The sequence below is a fragment of the Bathycoccus prasinos genome, assembly GCF_002220235.1.
Source record: "Bathycoccus prasinos genomic : Chromosome_14".
NCBI classification, from domain to species: domain Eukaryota; kingdom Viridiplantae; phylum Chlorophyta; class Mamiellophyceae; order Mamiellales; family Bathycoccaceae; genus Bathycoccus; species Bathycoccus prasinos.
In genome coordinates, this window is record NC_023995.1 from 159,208 (window position 1) to 178,950 (window position 19,743).

General features: G+C 47.5%; 8 protein-coding genes across 8 annotated transcripts; 6 read left to right on the forward strand and 2 right to left on the reverse strand.

Moving 5' to 3' along the window:
- Positions 1-158: 158 nt before the first annotated feature.
- Bathy14g00870 (asparagine synthetase B) lies at positions 159-2,213 on the reverse strand (the record flags this gene model as incomplete). Its single annotated transcript, XM_007509088.1, has 1 exon — positions 159-2,213. One exon carries the CDS (start codon positions 2,211-2,213, stop codon positions 159-161), a length of 2,055 nt encoding a protein of 684 aa, XP_007509150.1.
- Positions 2,214-4,146: 1,933 nt separating this feature from the next.
- Bathy14g00880 (conserved hypothetical protein) lies at positions 4,147-7,068 on the forward strand (the record flags this gene model as incomplete). Its single annotated transcript, XM_007508991.1, has 1 exon — positions 4,147-7,068. The coding sequence occupies one exon, from the start codon at positions 4,147-4,149 to the stop codon at positions 7,066-7,068; it is 2,922 nt and encodes a 973-aa protein (XP_007509053.1).
- A 435-nt stretch (positions 7,069-7,503) lies between these two features.
- On the forward strand, positions 7,504-8,385 carry Bathy14g00890 (the record flags this gene model as incomplete). The annotated part of the gene is made up of 1 exon (XM_007509048.1): positions 7,504-8,385. The coding sequence occupies one exon, from the start codon at positions 7,504-7,506 to the stop codon at positions 8,383-8,385; it is 882 nt and encodes a 293-aa protein (XP_007509110.1).
- Positions 8,386-8,658: 273 nt separating this feature from the next.
- Bathy14g00900 (unknown protein) lies at positions 8,659-9,944 on the forward strand (the record flags this gene model as incomplete). Its single annotated transcript, XM_007509077.1, has 2 exons — positions 8,659-9,151; positions 9,292-9,944. 2 exons carry the CDS (start codon positions 8,659-8,661, stop codon positions 9,942-9,944), a joined length of 1,146 nt encoding a protein of 381 aa, XP_007509139.1.
- A 116-nt stretch (positions 9,945-10,060) lies between these two features.
- Positions 10,061-10,831, reverse strand: Bathy14g00910 (unknown protein; the record flags this gene model as incomplete). Its single annotated transcript, XM_007509153.1, has 1 exon — positions 10,061-10,831. The coding sequence occupies one exon, from the start codon at positions 10,829-10,831 to the stop codon at positions 10,061-10,063; it is 771 nt and encodes a 256-aa protein (XP_007509215.1).
- A 1,457-nt stretch (positions 10,832-12,288) lies between these two features.
- Positions 12,289-16,272, forward strand: Bathy14g00920 (viral A-type inclusion protein; the record flags this gene model as incomplete). The annotated part of the gene is made up of 1 exon (XM_007509193.1): positions 12,289-16,272. One exon carries the CDS (start codon positions 12,289-12,291, stop codon positions 16,270-16,272), a length of 3,984 nt encoding a protein of 1,327 aa, XP_007509255.1.
- A 191-nt stretch (positions 16,273-16,463) lies between these two features.
- On the forward strand, positions 16,464-17,903 carry Bathy14g00930 (predicted protein; the record flags this gene model as incomplete). Its single annotated transcript, XM_007509251.1, has 1 exon — positions 16,464-17,903. One exon carries the CDS (start codon positions 16,464-16,466, stop codon positions 17,901-17,903), a length of 1,440 nt encoding a protein of 479 aa, XP_007509313.1.
- Positions 17,904-18,091: 188 nt separating this feature from the next.
- Bathy14g00940 (predicted protein) lies at positions 18,092-19,111 on the forward strand (the record flags this gene model as incomplete). Its single annotated transcript, XM_007509054.1, has 1 exon — positions 18,092-19,111. One exon carries the CDS (start codon positions 18,092-18,094, stop codon positions 19,109-19,111), a length of 1,020 nt encoding a protein of 339 aa, XP_007509116.1.
- Positions 19,112-19,743: the final 632 nt, after the last annotated feature.

Consider the following 19,743-nt stretch of genomic DNA (forward strand, 5'->3'; position numbering starts at 1 on the left):
CTTTCGCTCTCTCTCTTTCTTTTCTCTGTGTACAAAACCGACGACGAGAGATGGAATTGAACAAGTAGTAGTGTGCGCGTGTATCTCATTTTTTGTGCATGTTATGTATCCTCCTCTCTGTCTTAAACTCTGTCTCTGTCTCCGTCTCTCTCTCTCTATCACGCAAACGCGCAAAAAACCGAAGAAGAGTTCGTCGCCAACCGAACCTGGGAGATGAAACCAATTGCTTTGGTAGAACCTCTTCGAATCCCGCCTCCTCCGGGTAAGCGTCGCGAATGCCGCGCTTTTCTGCTCGCGGCGGCGATTTTTTTGTTGTTCAAAGCCGCCACAGTAGTGGTAGTAACCGTCGAACTCGTTGCTCTCGCGCTAGATGTTGTTGCGTTACTACTGCTACCGCTACCGCTACTACTCGAAGAAGAAGAAGAAGAAGAAGAAGAAGAAGAAGCACTAACAGCACTATCTTTCCCTAAATCGAACCCATCGCTTGAGTCGTGCACCCCGACGGCTCTGCCGGAGATGTCGCCGACGCTCTTCTCCCACTCCGGATCCCAGGCGACAGCCTCCGGCGTCGAACACGCGATGGATTTCCCAAACGGCACCGTCTTATACGCGTCTTGGCCGTTTTCAAATCCCGTCACGAAGTGTTCCTCAAAAATCGATCTCAACAAGTAATACTCTTTCGTCGTCGGCGGCGAAAGCGGGAAGCGTTCGGCTCTCTTGGAAAACTCTTCGTCGGAAACTTTTTCCTCGGCGTGCGCTTTTAACCCGTCCACCCAATCGTACCCGACGCCGTCGGAGAACTGTTCTTTTTGACGCCATAAAACTTCCGCCGGTAAATACGGATCCTCTGGCGTATCGAACGCTTTTCTCAAGATGTACTTTTCTAAATATTTTTTACCGTCTTGATCGAGCTTTTTCACGTCGATCATCTTGTCCAGCGGGGACATGTTCATCGCGTAATCGACGACTGCTTTGGATAACAGAGGCGTCCTCGCTTCCACGCCCCAGGCCATGGTCATTTTGTTCGCTCTCGCCACGTCCCACTGGTGCAAACGACTCGTTTTTCTCGCGCACTCCTTGTGAAACTCCTCCGGCGACGGCGCCTTGTGAAAGTATAAGTACCCGCCGAATAATTCGTCGGCGCCTTCGCCGGATAAGACCATTTTGAATCCCATGGATTTAATCGCTCGAGAGAGTAAATACATCGGCACCGATGCTCGCACTTGTTCGAACGTCTCCAAGTGCCAAACCACATCCGGCAACGCGTCCAACGCTTCCTCTGGCGTGAAATAAATTTCGTGGTGAATGGTCCCCAAACTATCGGCGACTTTCCTCGCCGCTTTCAAATCCGGCGCGCCTTTAATACCGATTGAAAACGAGTGCACTTTCTCCGTGCTCCCGTAGGTGTTTTTCGCAGTCGCTCGGTTCCTCACCGCAATAGAGGTGATCAGACTCGAATCCAACCCTCCGGAGAGTAAAACCGCGTACGGGACGTCCGACATCAATCGATCTTTCACCGCTTTGACGACGATTTCTCTCAACTCTGATAAATCCGCTCGTTTCTCCGGAATGTAGTCCACGTCTGTGATCCATCTCTCGTCGTACCATCTCGTCATCGTCCCTTCTGTCTCGTTTTTCTCTTTCACCCAGACGTGACCGGGAGGAAACAACTGATACGACTCCACCCCGGGGTCGTCGTGTAAACACTTCATCTCCGAGGCGAACCAAAACGACCCGTCTTTCCCTTTCGCCATGTACATGGGAATCTTCCCCATGTGATCGCGACTGGCGATGAGCCTTCCTGTTTTTCGATCTTCAATGACCGTGGCAAACATCCCGTCCAAATGTTTCGAAAACTCGAGCGCGCCGAATTTCTCGTACACGTGGCCGATGACTTGACAATCCGACTTGTTCGGATGCTCGATGTTAAACGTTTCTCTCAACTTTTGGTGATTATAAATCTCCCCGTTGGCGATAAAACACGTCTGTTTCCCTCCATCCGTGTACAACGGTTGTTCCCCGCTCTCGCCCGGCGCGACAATCGCCAATCGTTTGTGCACCATAAACGTTTGTTCGTTTTCCGAGTGTTCGAACTTGTCGATTTTATACGAATCCGGCCCGCGGTGGCGAAGGCGTTTCGCCAGCTTATAAATCCGTTCCCGGTTCGGTTTCGGTTCGCCTTTTAAGTAATGCACGGAGAATATCCCACACATTGTTGCTTTCTTTTCGTGTTGTATCACTCTAAAGTCTTCGCTTTATAATCCTTCTTCTTCTCTGCTTCTTTACGTTTCCGTCGTTACTACGCGTTGTTACCTTTATCCAAGTGTTTTATATAAAAGAGAATAAGAGAGAATAAGAGAATAAGAGAGTATATGTGATACAACACACACCGGTCAGTTTTGCATACCACCACGAATTCTACACCGACACAACATAAATTCAGCAAAGAAAGGAGAGATACGAGCGCGATTTTCGTTGCTTTTCCTGCTCTCGTTCTTCTTCCCAATGGTGCCCCCAATTAATTCTCTCTCTCTCGATCCTTCAAAGACCGAACGTTTACGAAGAGGAAAAGAACAGACACAGAGAGAATAAGAGAGACTCTAAAACCGAGATTGAAACGAGAAGAATACCAAGAACAACACACACTCTCTCTCACTCTCTCGAGATGTACACACACGCAGAGAAAGAGAGAGACAAACGAGAGAAACAAGAACGAGAGAACAAAAAGCGCACCTCGTGACACAATCGAGGGTTTTTCCCCAACGCACAACGAATTCTCTTTTCTATATATAGAACGTCTCTGTCTGTTCGAATATAAAGCTTTAACAGAAAACGAAAGACGGGAAACAAAAGACAGAAAAAGCCTCGATCCTCTCCCGTCTGTGTCTCTTTTCCGAACACCAAGTAAAGCGCTCTAAAGAGACAGATAATGAGGTAATTTGCCCTCAAAATGCGCTCGTGAGACATTGCTTTAAACCCTAGTTGTATATGAAACCCTAAAGATTTTCGTGCTCTCTTTTCTCTCTCTCTCTTTACTAAGCTTTACTTTCATACGGCGCCGGTCGTACGCGCGTTGAGAACATCCGCACGCATCGAAAGAATTTCGGAACGTGTTTTAGTATTCCAAGCGCGAGAGGCTCGTTTTGTTCCGTATAAGAGAGCTTTTTCAAGCGTGTATGTTTTAGTGTTACATATCGAACGTATGCGTCTTCTCAAAACGACTACTACTACTACTCCTTACGTATGCGCGTATACGAAGAGAGCACAGGAGACGTTGCGAGACTTCGAGGAGGCGAAAAAGCAGAGCGCTCTGAAGAGAGCGCGCTTTTTAAACTGCTCTCTGGTTGTTTTTGTTTTGTTTTCTTCTCTCTCGTGTGTTGTTGTTGTCGTTCGCATCTCTCGCTCAGGAGTACTACGACTCCTTACGTACTCCATCTCTGCTCGGTCGCGCGGATTCTACAGAGCTAATAAAAACAGTATTCTCTCCGTGAAGAAGAACACACTACACACACACACACACGTATGTGTGTGCACTGCGCGTGTGCGAGAATTTTCATCGGGAGCATTTAGTAGAGCTTTAGATGTGTAGAAGATTTATACACGTGTGTGCGCGCGCACGAGTGATCTCGCAAAACTTTTTTCCGTTGACTGCGAAAAAAAGACGTTTCTTTCTGAGAGAAATGTGCTCCATTTTCTCACTCGGGAGGAGTACTTATTCACGTACCGCGTTGCGCGAGACAGACAACGCAAAAGGAAAAAGAGTCAGAGAAGGACACACCACACATACACGCGAGGTGGTGTGCACTTTTCTCTCTTTTCTCCCTCCAGAGCGATATATGTGCGCTGATTACGTGAACGTTTATAAAGAGCATTTGGGTGTGCGTTGTTCCCCAGAGTGTGCTCGAAAGTGCGCGTTGAAGAACGCGCGCTCGCATCTCTCCTTATCATTCTGGACGACGCTCGTTGGCGAAATAAGAAGCGTGTAAACGTTCTATTCTTTCTTTGTTTGTGTGCAAAAGGTGTTCCCGTGAAAGGTTTCTGTGCCTGTGTCTGTTCTTCTTCGTGTGATGAGGAAACGCTCGGAAGCGTTTATGTGACTGCCAAAACCAAAATACGCGCTGCGCAACGTTTTCGATTGAGACGACGATGGAAGAAGGATTCAAAGGAAAAGGAACGGCACAACAACAACAACCGAAATGTCGCGTGTGCGCACAAAACGAATCGCTCTACGCGTGCCCGAAATGTAACTGCCGATATTGTTCTTCGAAATGTTACCGCCTGCACGGCGACGGGACGTGCGTGGAAGCGTTTCACGCGGAGAGTTTAGCGCGGATGATGAAGAATGAAAAACATTTCGATGGGGATTCCGAGGACGAGGAGGAGAAGAAGAGAGAGATGGAAGCGATGGTGATGGAGTACGAGAGGCACGTGGAGAAGGACGAGAGGGAGATGAGGACGAGGTTTGGTTTGGAGGCGAAATCGTTTTCGCCGTCGTCCTCCGACGACGAAGAAGAAGAAGACGAAGAAAAAGAAGATGAAGATGAATACTGCACTTTATCCGCGAAACTCATGCGCGCGTACTTGAAAGAAGAAGAAGATAATAAATTCTCCGGAATTTCCGAGCGCGACTTCGCCGCGAGCGATAAGAAGCGTTTGGAGAGAATGTTGCGAAAAGGAGAGATTCGAGTCGAACCGTGGCGAGCGTGGTGGACGATAGACGACGACGACGAGGTGTTACTGCGAGACGACGGAACGGCGAAGATTGTCGCGCTTAATGATGATACCAATAATAATGAGGACAATGATAATGGTTATCATCCATCGTCGGTTTTGGGATTTCCGTCGCCGCCGACGGAACCGCTGCCGTCCTACTGGTCTCTTTTACCGCCTACTAAAAGGACTTTGAAGAAAGTATCGGCAAAGCAAAGAAACGTCTTTCGCGAAAGAGTCGCCGGCGCGATTACTTTATACGCAATCATAGCTCGCGCGTTTAACGGCGATCACGCGTGTTTCGACGCCGCGGCGACGTATTTGATGCATCATCATCATCATCATAATGATACTAATAAGAATAACAACGAAGAAGAAGATAAAGAAGAAGAAGATAAAGAAGAAGAAGAAGAAACGAACGATTCCGTCAACGCTCTTTTAGCTCTCCACGTGTCTGCGGTCATCAATGCACACACGCTCGTGCCGAGTGGATTATTCTACGACGCCTCGAAATCGGGCAAAGTTGCGAAGAATTTAGAATCCGACGCGTACGCGATGTTGCGCTCGCGCTCGAAGAGAGTCCTCGCGATGGAAGATTTACGGTCGATGTTTCGCAAAGCGATCGAAGACTCTTATTACGACGACGATGATGATGATACTACTAATAATAATAATAAGAAGAAGAAGAACAAAGAGTTCCGCTCGAACTGTCGCAAGATGGAGCGAAAGTTATTCTTTGCCGAGTGTTTCGCGAACGTTACGGACGAAGAGTTCTTCGCGGCGAATTCGGTGGCGGATGATGAAGCGGACGCGGAAGCAGCCTTGATGAAAGTCTCCTCCTCGTCATCCTCGTACCCGAAAGAAATCCAACTCACGACGTCGACGGAGCACAACAAAATCGTCTCCAACGCGTACGCGTTCGACGCGAATTCCGAAAACATCTGTTTCGACGTCCGATCGCACGTCGGCGGTCACGTCTTTGACGGCGATTTGATCCAACTCGTTGACGTGAATACGAAAGAAGTCAAAACGGTGTTACGAACCGCACACGAAGCGAAGTGTGGCGTCGCTTTGTTTCATCCGTTTGATGAGAACGTTTTGTGTTGCATCGTCGGTCCCAGACATCCGACGGAAGAGTGGGCGTACTGCGCGCATCATCGCCGAGGATACGTCATCGATTTATCGGAAGATTCGAATGTTGATTCCTCGTCGTCCTCGAACGCACAACAGTTAAACTCCTCTAGGTCGCTTTCATCGAATTTAGAAGCGCGAGATTTAGTCAGTCCGTTCACGAAAGGCGCTTTGCGAGGCGGCACGCACGTCCACGCGTTCTCGCCGGACGGCACGTTGGTGAGCATGACGTACGAGGACGCGATTTTAGCGGACGCTACGGACGTGAACGTCTCGAGACGCAACGCTCGGAACATCGCGGTGACGATTTATAAAGACATCGTCGAAATCGATAAATCGAGAAACGACCGGAACGTTTCCGGCGGGTTCACCGTGTGCGTGACGGAAACGACTCCGGATCCAACTCTCGGTTCCGACGAAATCTCTCGAGCGTACGAAGATTGTTGGATGGATTCGAGGACGTTATCGTTCTTGGGCGACTGTCGAGACGAGCGCGGGAACGTGCGCACGGAATTGTTCGTGGTGGAGTTACCGCGAGACGTGGAGAAGTTAAAAGAAGAAGAAGAGAAAGAAGAAAGATTACTTCAAGGCACGCTCACTTCCTATCCGAAACCGCCGAAATCGGTCAAGCAAAGACGCGTGACGCGGTCCAGCGGTTGTCAAGGTTCCGTTCGATTTTGGCCTCGAGCGAATCCCGCGGATTCGAACGTCGTTTGCATTTTACTTCGAGACGAAAAAGCATCCTTCCAGTTACACCTGGTCGACGCAACCACCGGCGAAATCGAGCAACTTTCCTTTCTCAAAGACGGCGAAGAAGTCAACTCTGCCTTCTCGTGGTCGCCGGACGGCCTTTACGTCTGTTTCGCGACGAGTACAAACCGAATCGCTCGGACGTTTACGCGCGGCGGCGCGAGGAAATATCAGACGGAATATTTAACCCCTCCTCCAAGAACCACCAACGACGATAATAAAATCCGCCCAGAGTGCGTTTGCGTCTCTCCGAACGGAAAGTTCGTCTGTTTCCTCAAAACAACAACAACATCATCGCCAACAAAAATCGTCTGTAACGTCTCAGAAGACAAAGAAGAAGGAAAAGGAAAAGGAAAAGGAAGTGAGCACCCCGACGCGAAGAAGAAAATCCTCGTCAACCAAATCTTCCTCCTCGAGCTACCACTAAACAACAACGAGATCGACGATGAAAACGAAAAGAAACCAACGTCCGAATAGAAGAATATACGAGAGAATAGAAACAACACCGCGACGAGAGCGCGAGCGAGCGCGAGATCCAGAGGTTGTTGTTGCGCATAACAATAGCGTAATAGCGTAAAGTTAGCGGGAGAGATACTCTATAGAATTCTACGCACGTAATAGAATACTAAAACAAAAAAGAATACTAACAAACTCTTACACGCTATATATTCACAAACGCTTCATCATCAAAAACACAACCTGAACCACTTAAGCATCGTGAATACTCTCGGTGATACGCCGCTCGTTCGTCGAGAAAAGCAGCGCTTTTCTGTTCGCACGCGAGGAAAAAGTCAACAACAGACAGAGAAAAGAATTAAAAAAAAACGGCCGCTTTTCCTTTCAGGAAAAAAAAAAAAAGAAATCGCATTTCTTTCGCGTTTAAAGAAGAACAAAACGACACACAAAAGCATCATGCCTTCTTCTGGTGCTACTGCGTATAAAACTCTTGGGGTGAGGACGCGAGCGCAGAAAAGGAGGATCGGGGAGCGAGATGTGTGGGATTTGATCGTGAATAACGACGATATTTGTTTCAAACACATTCTTCCGAGACTGAATCGAACCGATCTGAAATTCTTGTACGGGGTGAATACGGAGACGCGAAAGTTGATTAAGAGATCATCTCGCAAGGGGGAGTTGAAAAAGAAGTTTAGAGTGAGAGAGATGTCGTCGATATCGACGTTGGAGATTGCGTGGGAGCATAAATCGTCGTGGCGGGATTACTGGAAAGACGAAACAGATTTCTGCAATCGAGTTGCTCAAACGAATAAACTCGAGTTGCTCAAGTGGGCGCGAGAGGAGAAAAAGTGTAAGTGGGATGGAAGGACGATTAAAGCGGCCGCAGGACAAGGCAATCTGGAAATGGTAAAGTATTGCGTGGCGAATGAGTGTCCTATCGATGCGTGGACGTGTGCAAATGCTGCTTCAGGAGGTCATCTCGAGTGCCTCAAATACTTACGCGAAGAAGCCAAAGCGCCTTGGGATTGGAGAACTGCCAATTGGGCAGCTTCAAATGGTCATCTTCATATACTTGAATATCTTGTTGAGCGTAAGTTTGATGAATATGAAGAAGATGAGTGTGAGTTTGCAGCCAAGTTCGGCCACTTGAACTGTTTGAAGTACTTGCATGAAACCGCCAAAGCGCCGTGGGACTCTTGGGCGGTTTTCGAAGCGCACAAGAACAACCACCCCGACTGTGTACAATACCTCCTCGACAATAACTGTCCTCTCCCACCCAATTGGCGATACGAACACGGAGAGTTACACGTGCCAGAATCAGAATCAGAATCAGAATAATTGCACCCCCCCCTCCTCAATAAAGCCGCCGCGCCCTCGTACTACTCCTCTCGAGAGAAACACAGAACAAACACCTACACTTCCTCCACAAAAATTTCCTCTCTACACGCACACACACTTAATAAAACACGCGAGAGCAAAAGCAAAAGAGGAAGAGAGACAAAACAGAGGGAGAGACCTTCTCTTTTCGTTCGCTTTTAGTATCGTCTCGGTGTTACTCTGCGCTTTCAAACGCTTGTCTTTTAAAGTTAAAGTTGTTCCATTTTGGACAACATGACGGACAAATTCGAAAATTCCTTTACGAAACATGAGGAGTTTAATGAGACGAATACTGAGTCGCACGTCGCGCAAAGCGTAAAAGAAATCCTCCAACACGCGCACAGACACATCTCCGACGCCATCGACTGCGATGAGAACAACTACGGAGAATCTGCGGTGAGAAGTTACAGTTTGGCGATGGATTACTTCAAAACGTATCTCAAAATGAATGCCATTGGCAGCTCTGGAGGGAAATTCGGTGCGTTTCGCGCGTTTGCGCGATGGAACTCGCCTAATGGAAAGAAGACGTGTACGAAGAAGAGGAGCGAGGATGTGGTGTTCTTGTCGTTTACATCGTCGTCTTTGTGTGTTTTTCGCTCTGTTTCTTCTTCTTTGTGTGTTTGTTTCATTCATCATTGGCGACGACGCATAAAAATGGTCGTGTGCGAGACGTTTGTTTACGAGAGAGGATGCCGACGGGAGGACCTTTCTCGGGTTTCGCGACAAAGTCGTCGTTTTTCGCTTCTTTCTCTCGTCGGTGTTCTTTCAATGTTTTCGTCTCTCTTTTTCCTTCTCTTTCTCTCTCTTTTAGATCGAATAATGACTGATCAAAATCTCTCTTTTATTACCAACGACAACGTTACGCAGGAACGAGAGACGAGAGGGCGCAACTCGTCGCGAAAATCGTTCAGTATCAGAAGCGTTTACAAAAGTTGAGGAGAGATTTGATGCGACGGAAATACGGCGAGAGAAGTCTGGAGAAGTCTTCTTTAGCAGCAGAGAAGGAGGAGGAGGAAAAGGAAGTCGTCGTGCAGTTGACTGCTTCTTCTTCGAACGGTTCGGAAACGAAACGAAACGACGACGACGACGCGTTGCACTTGGAGACGATCATCGAGGACGAGGAGTTGAGGCGTCTGGTAGACAATGATAGCGACGACGACGAGAGCGGCGAGGAGAACGGCGGCGATAGGAGTACGAATAACAAGAGTAGCAATAGTAAGAAGAAAACGAAGAAGACGGCGGCGGTATTCGATCGATCGTTATCGGCCATGCCGCGGTTGATGAAAAAAACGACGACGACGAATAGCGATACGCGAGAAGGAACAGATAGCGGTGGCGGCGTCTTCGATTGGCTCTTGGACGCGTTGGATGCTTTGGACGATAAGATTGCCGAGAAAGTGGAACGCGCGGAAGACGCGCTCTTTGACGCCTTCGAGGACGTCCAAGATTCTTTCAAGAAGACCTTTTCGTTTCAAAAGAAGAAGAAGCATAGCGAAGAAGAAAAAAACGACGACGTTTAGGACAACGCAAAATAATAATCATCATCGTTCGAGAAAACGACGAGGGCGGTGAAGACGATTTTGACAACCTTCTTCGTTCGTGCGATGGATTTTTAGATAGATGATATGCGCTATTATTACAACTCGCCGCCGTCGCCTCGGCCGCTCGTCAAATCTTCCACCAACTTGTGCGCTTGTCTGTACGCCTCGTCTTCTTTCCTTTGCGCTCTTTTCTTCTCGGTGAACGCGTCCTCGTCGAAAGGTTCCCACCCGCTTTCGAGTTCCTCTTCCGTCGTCGTCGGTCGTCGCGTCGGAAATTTTTTACACGTTCGCGCGCACATTTTCTCTCGAAACGTCCTCGTGTCTTTGTTTATTATTATTCGTTGAGGAGGAGGAGGATTACTACTACTACTATCACTACTATCACTACCACTATCACTACCGCGACTCTCTTCCTCATTTGGTGTGCTCTCGTACAAAATCGAATACATGTCCGATTCGTCCAAATCTTCCTCCGAACTGTACACCATTTGCTCGCAAAACTCTCGCATCCGGTGCGACCACATCCCACCTTTTCGAAGCGTGGTTTCCATCGACAGCGTTTGCGCTTTGTGCAACGCTTTCGGCAAAACGGTTAAACCTGGCCCGTTGAAATAATTGTGCCCGTCTTTCCCGTGCGTGACGCCGTAATACTCGCCCCAGAACTGTTCGTCCTTACACGTGTCCTCGAAACTTTGCTCGTATTGATCCACTCTGAGACGTTTCTGGACATTTTTGCCTTTCCCGTGTTTGCGTTCGGTTTCTCGAATATTCGTCGTGAGTTTATGCGAAATGGCGTGACACGCGTCGCATCGCATGTGAGAAGGAATTTGCATCGAATTCTGCTCTTCCTCGGATAAACCTACCATTTTTTTTCTCGTCGTCGCACTAAAACTCTCCTCCTCCTCCTCCTCGTTCTGCTGCGCCGCGAGCGTTTCTACCTTTCGTCGTTCTTCTGTTTGCGTTTGTTGTGAATGAGATGATTGTTTTGAGTGTTAAAATATAACACAGAACAGAGAAGAAAAATATGAACATTTACGTGCGTGATCAGAGAATGTTGCAACAAAAAGAAACAAAAAGGCGTTTTAAATTCATCGACTGTTGTTGTTGATTGTAACGCGTAACAAACACAAACGATACGAACGCGGGATCGAGAAGAAGAAGACCAAGAAGACCGAATGAGAAAGGAAAACGCTGCGTGAGCCTAACGTACCTCTCTTCTCCCGTCGCTCGTTCTGAAACGCCTCGAAAGATGACGACGAAGAAGACTTCTGATGTTGTTTTTTCCCTTCCACCCCGATGGGGGAAAACTCAAAATTTCCCGACATCAGAATCGCGCTCAATATCATCAAAAGAAGACTCGTTTTAAAGAGCGCGAAGTGAAAGATCGAAGAACAAATGCCGTCGCGTTTTGCTGCTCTTCTTGTTCCTCTTTTTTTCGATGATTTCTTTGATAAAAGTCGCGTTCGACTGCGTGACATCATCGTCATCGTATAGGGGCAGAAAAAGTGAAGAATGTCGTTCCCCTTTAATTTTCTTTGCTTAATTTTCTTAGGGAAGGACTTTACAAACAGTCATTTTCGAATTGCACGAAGTAAACAGCACATCAACCGCGCGATAGGATCAACACAGACACCCGTACCTATCGCGCGATGCGCTTGAATCGATCGATGCGGTCGCACATGAAGAAGTACAGACACACCTACTCTTTTTCTGATTTTTTTTAATACCTGTTTTGTTACACACATGTAAAGAGATATACACGCGCTCTTATTTACTCTCTGCATAGGCTCTGACTTACGCGAACGAAGGCACATCGAGCGGCAGAAGCGCTGGTTCATGAAAGCAGCGATACGAGCGGTACTCTCAGCGGCGCTAAAAGAAGTGGCAACGCGTTTACTGCGGAGCAAAAACGCTCTGATCACACATGTGAATATTTTTTTCCTAAAATTTGTTCGTTGGGGGAAAATTCACTTCAGAAATTTTCAAATTACTATTAAAGAGATACGCTATTAAAACGCACGTAAAACACACGCACCACATATAAACGAGAGGAAAAGAGGAAGAGAGAGATTTACGCGCTTAAGTTCTTTCTTTTCACTCTCTCTCGCTCTCTGTCTGTCGTTCTTTGTGTGTGATTTACGTGTAGGGGAAAGTGTGAGAAATTTCAAATTTCGTTAAAGAGATACGCTCTTTACGCGCGCACACACGCGCGATAGACTCGATAAAACTTTCGCACATTTTGTGCGCGAGAGAGGATACGAGAGAGTGAGAGTCTGTGCGCTTCATTTTTGCTCGAAAGTGTCGCGTCACGGCTCGTGTAAAGATGAAATCCTTCTCGAGCAAAGAGAGGAAAGAACTGCTCAAGCGATGGAACGAACGGAACGCTACGAACACGAATACGACGACGAACGCGAAAACGAACGCGAAAACTTTACTGAATTCTTCAAACTCTGACGGTAGTATGTCTTTAAAAGAAGGAAAAGGAACGCCTCGTTGCGATGATGATGCGGAGAATGAAAAGCAAATTGGAAATTCGAAGACGTTTGAGTCAAGGAGCAGTCGAAGCGCGGGAAAGACGTCGACATCGAAGGATGAGTACGATCGTGATTTTCGCTCGAAAAATGCAGACGTAAGAAACAACGGGAGTATTTCGTCGTCCTCTTCTGGAGTATTAAGGCAACGGCAAGAGGAAGCGCAACAGAATGTTTTGATGAAGCGGAAGAAACTGAGTAGCGATACGGAGAACCAGAGGGGAACAAAGGATTTTGCGCCGGATGACGAAGATTGGAGGATGCAATCGAGGAACGTTTGGTTGAGCAGCTGTTATATTAATAATAAGAGCAGTGTTGTTGTTGCTCCTACTGTTGATGCGAATGAAACGAACGAAGGAGTTGGAGCAGATCCGAATGATTTTGATGACGCCTTTATTACTCGTCGAGGCGTCGACGAAGGATTCGTGAGTAAAGGTCAGCAAAAAGAAGAAAGTGGGCGAGAAGAGAATATCCCAAACAATAACATCGCAGCAGAGGAAAGAAAACGCACGAACACCGCGGCGACGACTTCATCAAAATCAAAAAACCCGTCTTCTCGAAAAGGAGAGGACAAATATCTCCTCTACACGCAAGCGATGGAACGTCTGGCGACGAAGATGAAAACAGAAAACGACGAACAAATAAATCAATCGAAACGTCTCGAAGAAGCGCAAACGAAAGAACACTTAATGCTGAAGAAATCTCTAGAAAAAGAGCAAATGCTAAACAGGAGGTTGGAGAAAGACTGCGAGAGTTTGAAGGAGAAAAAATTGACCGCGGCGCGCGAGCGGGATCGGTTTTCCGAGCGAGTCTCGCGGGCGGAAGCGGAAAAGGAAAGAGTACTCCGAGAGATTGCAAAGACGAAATCGAAAAGCACTCATCTCTTGAAAGAACACAAGTTTACGATCGAAGCGCAAGGGGCAATGCTGGAGCAGTTGCGAAGAGAATTGGAAACGAGCGAGAAGATGGCTTTGGACGCGGAGAGGAAGTGCGACGCGATGACGAGAGAACGAAGCGAGACGGAGGAACGTTTGGCAAACGCCAGAGAAAAGTTGAAATCGATGGAGGAAAAATCCACCGACCAAAAGCAAAACTCGAGAGCGATTGCAATCGCGCACGAGCAAGTCTTCTCCTTGACCAGAGAATTGCAAGAGAAAAAGGAAATAAATGCAAAGATGGAAGAGACGAACGCGAAATTGCAAAAAGAAGTCAACGCTCGAAAGCGAGAGTTTGCGGAGATTCAAAAACAGTTGGAATCGGACGTGGAAACTGAACGAAGTTTACGAGTACACGCGGAAAAGAAAATGGAAAAGATGATGAAAGAAATGCAGTCGATTGAAGAGGAAAAACGGAAACGCGTCGAGGAGTTACGAGTGTTGGAAGAGACTTTGCGCTCGATTGAAGAGGAAAGAGACGCTTTGAAGAAGACGGTGAGTCAATGCGAGCTTGAAATCTTCAAACATTTGCGCGTCATCAAAGAACAGGATGAAATTGAAAATGAATGGATTGAAAAATATTCCATCGTGCAAGAAGAGATCGAAGTGCGAGATTTGAAGGCGATAGAATCGTACAATCAGGTGAACAACAACAACTCTAATAACGAGGTGCAGCGCAAAGCGGCGGAGATTGATCGAAAAGAGCAATTTTTTTCTTCGAAAGCATCATCGAACAACAATCACTCGAAAATGTTAGCCGTCGAACGGCAGAAAGTGACCGACGCGATGAAAGCGAAGAGATATTTAGAGAGGCAGTTGCAAGACGAGAAGAGAAAGTTGCAAGAGAAGGAGAAGATGTTGAACGCGCTCGAGGAAAAGTACGCGGCGACGGCCAAACGCGTCAATTCGGACGACACGAAAGCCGAAGAAGCGTTGAAAATTTTGAACGAGAAAGTCGCGAAGATGACCACGGAGATGCACGAAAAAGACGAGCGGTTGAAAGCGAACGAGGAGTTATTGCACAGAATGCACTCGGAGAAGAAGAAGCGGGACGGTGAGCTCGAACGCATGCGCGTCTCGTTGACGCAGAAAGACGAGGTGGTCAAAAAGTTGGAGGATGATTTGAAATCATCAGAGGTTCAAAAGGCCAATAACAATAACAATAGTGACAACCAGCAACAACACGTATTTATGATGAAGGAAAAAGACGCGACGATCCAAAGCGCGCAATCGAAAGTGGCCGCATTGGAGGCGAAAGCGAAGCAATCGAGCGCGAATGAAGAAAACTTGCGCAAAGAGTTGGAACAGTTGCAAAAGAGCGAACGAACGGCAAAAGCGGAACGCGAACATTTGGAAAGGCAGTTACGAATGGCTGAAGAGAAAGAGAAGAAGTTATCGGCGCAAGTGGACGCGATGAGCGTGGATCGGCAGAAATCTTCCTCAAACGCGGCGGAGCTCTTCGAGGCCAATCGGCGGTGTTTGGATTTGAGAGCCAAATGCGACGCGAAGGATGAGCAATTGGAAGAGATGCGTCTGAAGCTCAAAGAGGCGAAAGAGTCGTACGAAAACGAGCATAAGAAGCACTTACAAACCCAGGAGGACTGCGCGATTTACCTTGAAGATTTGCAAGAAGCCGCGGCGGATGCGGAGAAGACGATTTGCGAGCACCAAAGGACGATTGAGACGAACAAAGAGGAGATGGAACGGTTACAGACGAACTTAGCGAACGCGGAGAAGAAGTGCGAGTTAGCATCGTCGGAAGCGCAGTCGTTTAAAACATCTTTGGAGAACACGCAGACGGTGTTGAACGCTCGCGTCGAGGAAATCGAACGTTTTCGCTCGCAATCGACCAGGGAGAAAGAGAACATGTCCTCGAAGCTTATGTTCTTAGAAGATGAAAGCGCGAGTTTACACTCTAAATTGCAAGAGAAGCAAACGAAACTGAACAAAGCCTTGGGTGACATCTCTAAGTACCAACAAGAATCGGAACAAGCCAAGCGGCAACTGGACGCTTTCCGCGCGTCCAAAGAAGTCACCGAAGAGCGGTTGCGCGAGGAACAAGACAAGTTGAAAAAATCCGAACAAAACTGCGAACAGTTGTCAGACATGTTGAAAAAGAATGTCGAACGACACGCGAACGTGTTGAGCGCGAACGAACGCATGAAAAACATGGAAATTGAGGATTTGAAGGACGCGTTGAGATCGCTCGAGAGGAAAGCGTTGAAGATCGCCGAGGTGGTGCACATCGATAAAGCGTTTTTCGATGGGTTGGACGTGGAAGCGCAAGTGATTGTTGAAGATTTTTGCGCGACGAGTAAGAACGTGTCGTCGCCGACGCCGTCGAAGATGAACGTAAACAATGGTGGTGGCAAGACGCCGATGACGGCGCCGTCGGCGAATCGAGGGAACTTTGTCTCCGCACCTTCCTCACCCGCGGATAGATTTCAAACGCCGCAAACTTCCATGCAAACATCCTCGCGACTCGGCAGAACAACGATTGCAACGACGACGACGTCTAAAAGTGCCGGAAAACCAGCACTCACATTTTCGTCCGCTGGTAAACATCAACATAAAAGTCACGTCTCGCAACGCATCTGGGGCATGGTCTCGGAAGCGTCCAAGATCAACGTCGATTTACAAGGGTTAGCGGAAAGCGCCAAGAAACGATTGCAAGAACATCAAGAACAGTTGAGCGAGAAAAAGAAAATCAACAACAGCGCGGTAAAAGCGTTGCGTCTCGACGTTGTCAACGGAGAAGATTCCGGTCAAAAACCGAAACCAAAAGCGGGTACGCCTTCCAAGCGTCGCGTATTACAACCGGTTCCGTTCAACGCCCAGTAGAAAGAGAGAGAGAAATATATATATAGCAGTTACCAAGAAAGGCATAATAGAATGTAGAAGAGAGAGAGAGCGTTGTTTGAATACTAATACTACCAGATTTACTATATATGCGCTGCCTTCCTCGTTCGAATGTGAAAGTTTGTTTCATTTCTTTAAAAAACGCTCGCTTTTATTTTCGGCAAAAAAAAAATATGAATACCAACAACAATATCCTTGACGACATTGACGATCGCGAGGACGAGAACATGGACGAGGACGAGCTTTTACGGCAGCAGCAGAACACCTGGACAATGTGCATCGAACACGACGGAGGAGGCGCGCGACGAGATGTGCATCCTCCTCCTCCTCGGTTGATCCCTTTGTCCTCCATATCCAAGGAAGGCATCGAGGCATCCGAGATCCGAATGAAGATGATGAAATACGAAGCCGATACTACGAAGCCGTTTTCGCCGCCGCCGCCGCAAAGGAACAACGGTACGATGGGTGTTGCCGTGCAGTCGGTGTCAAAATCTGTTGGCACGCAAACAACAACCGATGATGTCGACGACGAGGAGATGTTTGATACCGATGGTGCTGAACAACAACATTCGATGTCTCTTGGATTGCGCAACGACGAAAGCGCGCTGCCGAAGAAGAAGCCGAAGGTAATGAGGACGGCGAAGACGACGAGAATTTTGGACGACGATGACAGTTCGGGCGACGATGGAGAAGAAGTTCAAACGGTGAAGAACGAGAAGGAGAAGAAATCTTCCTCGTCGGGTACGCGGTGCGATGATAAAAAAGGCCACTGCGGTTTCGGCGTGCCGGGGTTTGTCGAGAAGCAGCCTCAAATGCTGTCGTCGCGGCTTCAAAATCCATCGAATAATCCAGAACAACGAGAAGAAAAGCAACAACACCAGTGCAAAAAGAGTAGCGATAACGCGACGACGACGATTGAAGACCAAGAAGGAGAACTCGCAGTAGTACCGAAACACAATCATCGCGAATTAAACGCTCTCGTCGACTACAATCGCAACGGTCGCGCGACGAATAATGCCAATCGAAGAGATCAATTCACGTCATTCGTATCGAATCCGGACAATAAAAAACTCCTTAAATGCATATGCATCAAAGCTGGAAACAACGCTCGTTTCTTTCTTTCGAAAGTTTCGAAATCGTTCAAAAAAGTAACTCTGCGAGACTTTGGCGTCAAGAGTTCCTCGAACTTAGAACAAGGAAGAGTCAAAGCGGTAAAAATTTCCGAAATCGAAACGCCCGCGCAATTCGCCTTGTGCATCGAACACGGATTACAACTCAACGATCTCGTTTTCGCCGCGTTAGCCGACGGCGGCCGCCTCGAGGTTTTGAAATACATTCACGACCACCTCTTGCCGGACAAAATGTACCTAAACTCTCTGGCGGTGGAATACGCCAGTCAAAACAATCATTTGCAAACTTTACAGTATCTCGTTGAATACCACAACGCGCCTTTATGCAAGGACGCCTGTTGGAGAGCCGCTTGGAAAGGTTCTTTCGAGTGTTTGCAATACTTGGTCCTCGAACGCAAATGTCCGTTCGATCGACACGAGTGCCACGAGATCGCCTACCAAAGCGGACATTTTGACCTCGCGCGATGGATTAAAGAGCATTAATAATAGTATTAATATCATCATCATCATCATCATCGGTGACTACTACACTACTGCTCTGAATGCACTGCTGCTGTTCGATGCTCTTCTCCTCGACATCATTAAGTGTTGTGTAAAACTCTTTCTTTTCTTTTTACTCCTTTTAGCAAAATATGCGTTTCCACACGAAAGAACCGCATTTGTAACCTCTCATGATCAACATGATCATCGTCTCCAAATCACCACCACCACCACGCATCGTGGCGAAATTGTCCTCGCGAAATCGATCGAGAACAACGCTAAAAACACCCCCATTAAGAAAACAACGAAGATTCAATGGTGTTCAAACACAACATTTGGAAGCCGTTTTAGGGGAAAATGCAGATGCCAACAACGGGGTTGCGGAGGGTTTAAAGATGAAGATGAAGATGATAAATAGACGCGAAGCGATGAATAACTGCTTAAAAATCATCGCTCTCCTCGAGACGAGTAAAGACAGAAAAGCGTTCGCGTACGGGTTGAACAAAAAACCGCCCAATAGTGATGATAACGAACCCAATTTGGTCTCGTATCTTGGGATAAGAAACTCCTCCAAACGTGAGAGATTCGAAGCGAGCGAAAGAAAGAAACGGGAAGCTGAAAAGTTACGGGAAAGGAAAGAGGAAGAGTTGGAATCAGACGCACCTTTGATGACGTTACCATCGGGAATACAGTTTCGGGAGTACGACGAAGGCGTGAGTGGGACGAAACGGTGCAGAAAAGGCTCGAAAGTTTCGATTTTGTTTAAAGTGTTTCGATTGTCCTCGGGCGCGTATTTTAAGTACTCGTCCGGAGGGACGGCGGTTTTGTTGTGGGCGCGAGGATACGGCTCGGAAGGACTCGACGACGTCGGCGTTCCGTATACTTTTATACTGGGAGAAGAGAATAGTTTGCCGAGAGCGGTTGCGCCGGTTGTCGTTGGGATGCATCAAGGCGGCGTGCGAAGGGTGTTGATGCCGCCGAATTTGGGATACGTGAACGATTTTGTGCAACCGCAACCGGATTCGTACGGCGCGAGGCGAAGGCTGGAGAATTATCGAGACGGTCCTTTATTATTTGAAGTAGAAATCGTGTCGGTGAAAGATCCGGGGAGCGATGATAGCGAAGGAGTGAGCGATGATAGTTTGGATTTGAAGAACGGCGAATCTGGTTTCTATAAGCTACCGTCGGCGCCGACGCTGCTCGATAGATAATTTTTAATGTACATACATGTAATAATACAACGCCGCGCTCATCGTTTTTATTATGTTCCTCTTCACACTGTGATGATTGAAAATTGAAAATTGAAAATTGAAAAAAGAGAGAATGAACGCGTGAGTAAAAACAACAACAACAACATCCAAGAAGAACGTCGTCAAATGTAATCGCCCGGTTGGCACAGTGTAAACCATTAAAGTCGGTCAACCCCGCTTCCTATCATGAGGGCAGAAATGATCGATGTAAGACGACATTGGACAGATTCGCTCAAAGCCATGAAAAGCTAACGAAACCGTGGCAGACGTCTACAACAAAAGATTTATGGATATGATATGCGCGCTTCTTGACCCAACATCCGCGAGAGAAACGCAGCGTTGCAACATAAAGCGCCCTAGAAAAAAGATTCTACTAATCTAGCACGCAGACCAGGGCTCGCTCGATGACACTACAAAACGTCGAGCAGCCCGGGGTAAGTCGCGTGCACAACAAAAGAGAAGTTTAAAACAAAGAGAAAATGTGCCAGCAGACAGGTCGACGCGAGCGACCCGCGTCGCGCGAACGCAACGCGGCATCTCGTATCGGTTTAAGATCTGGTCTAAACTATAATCTATGCTTCAGCCAGACGGCG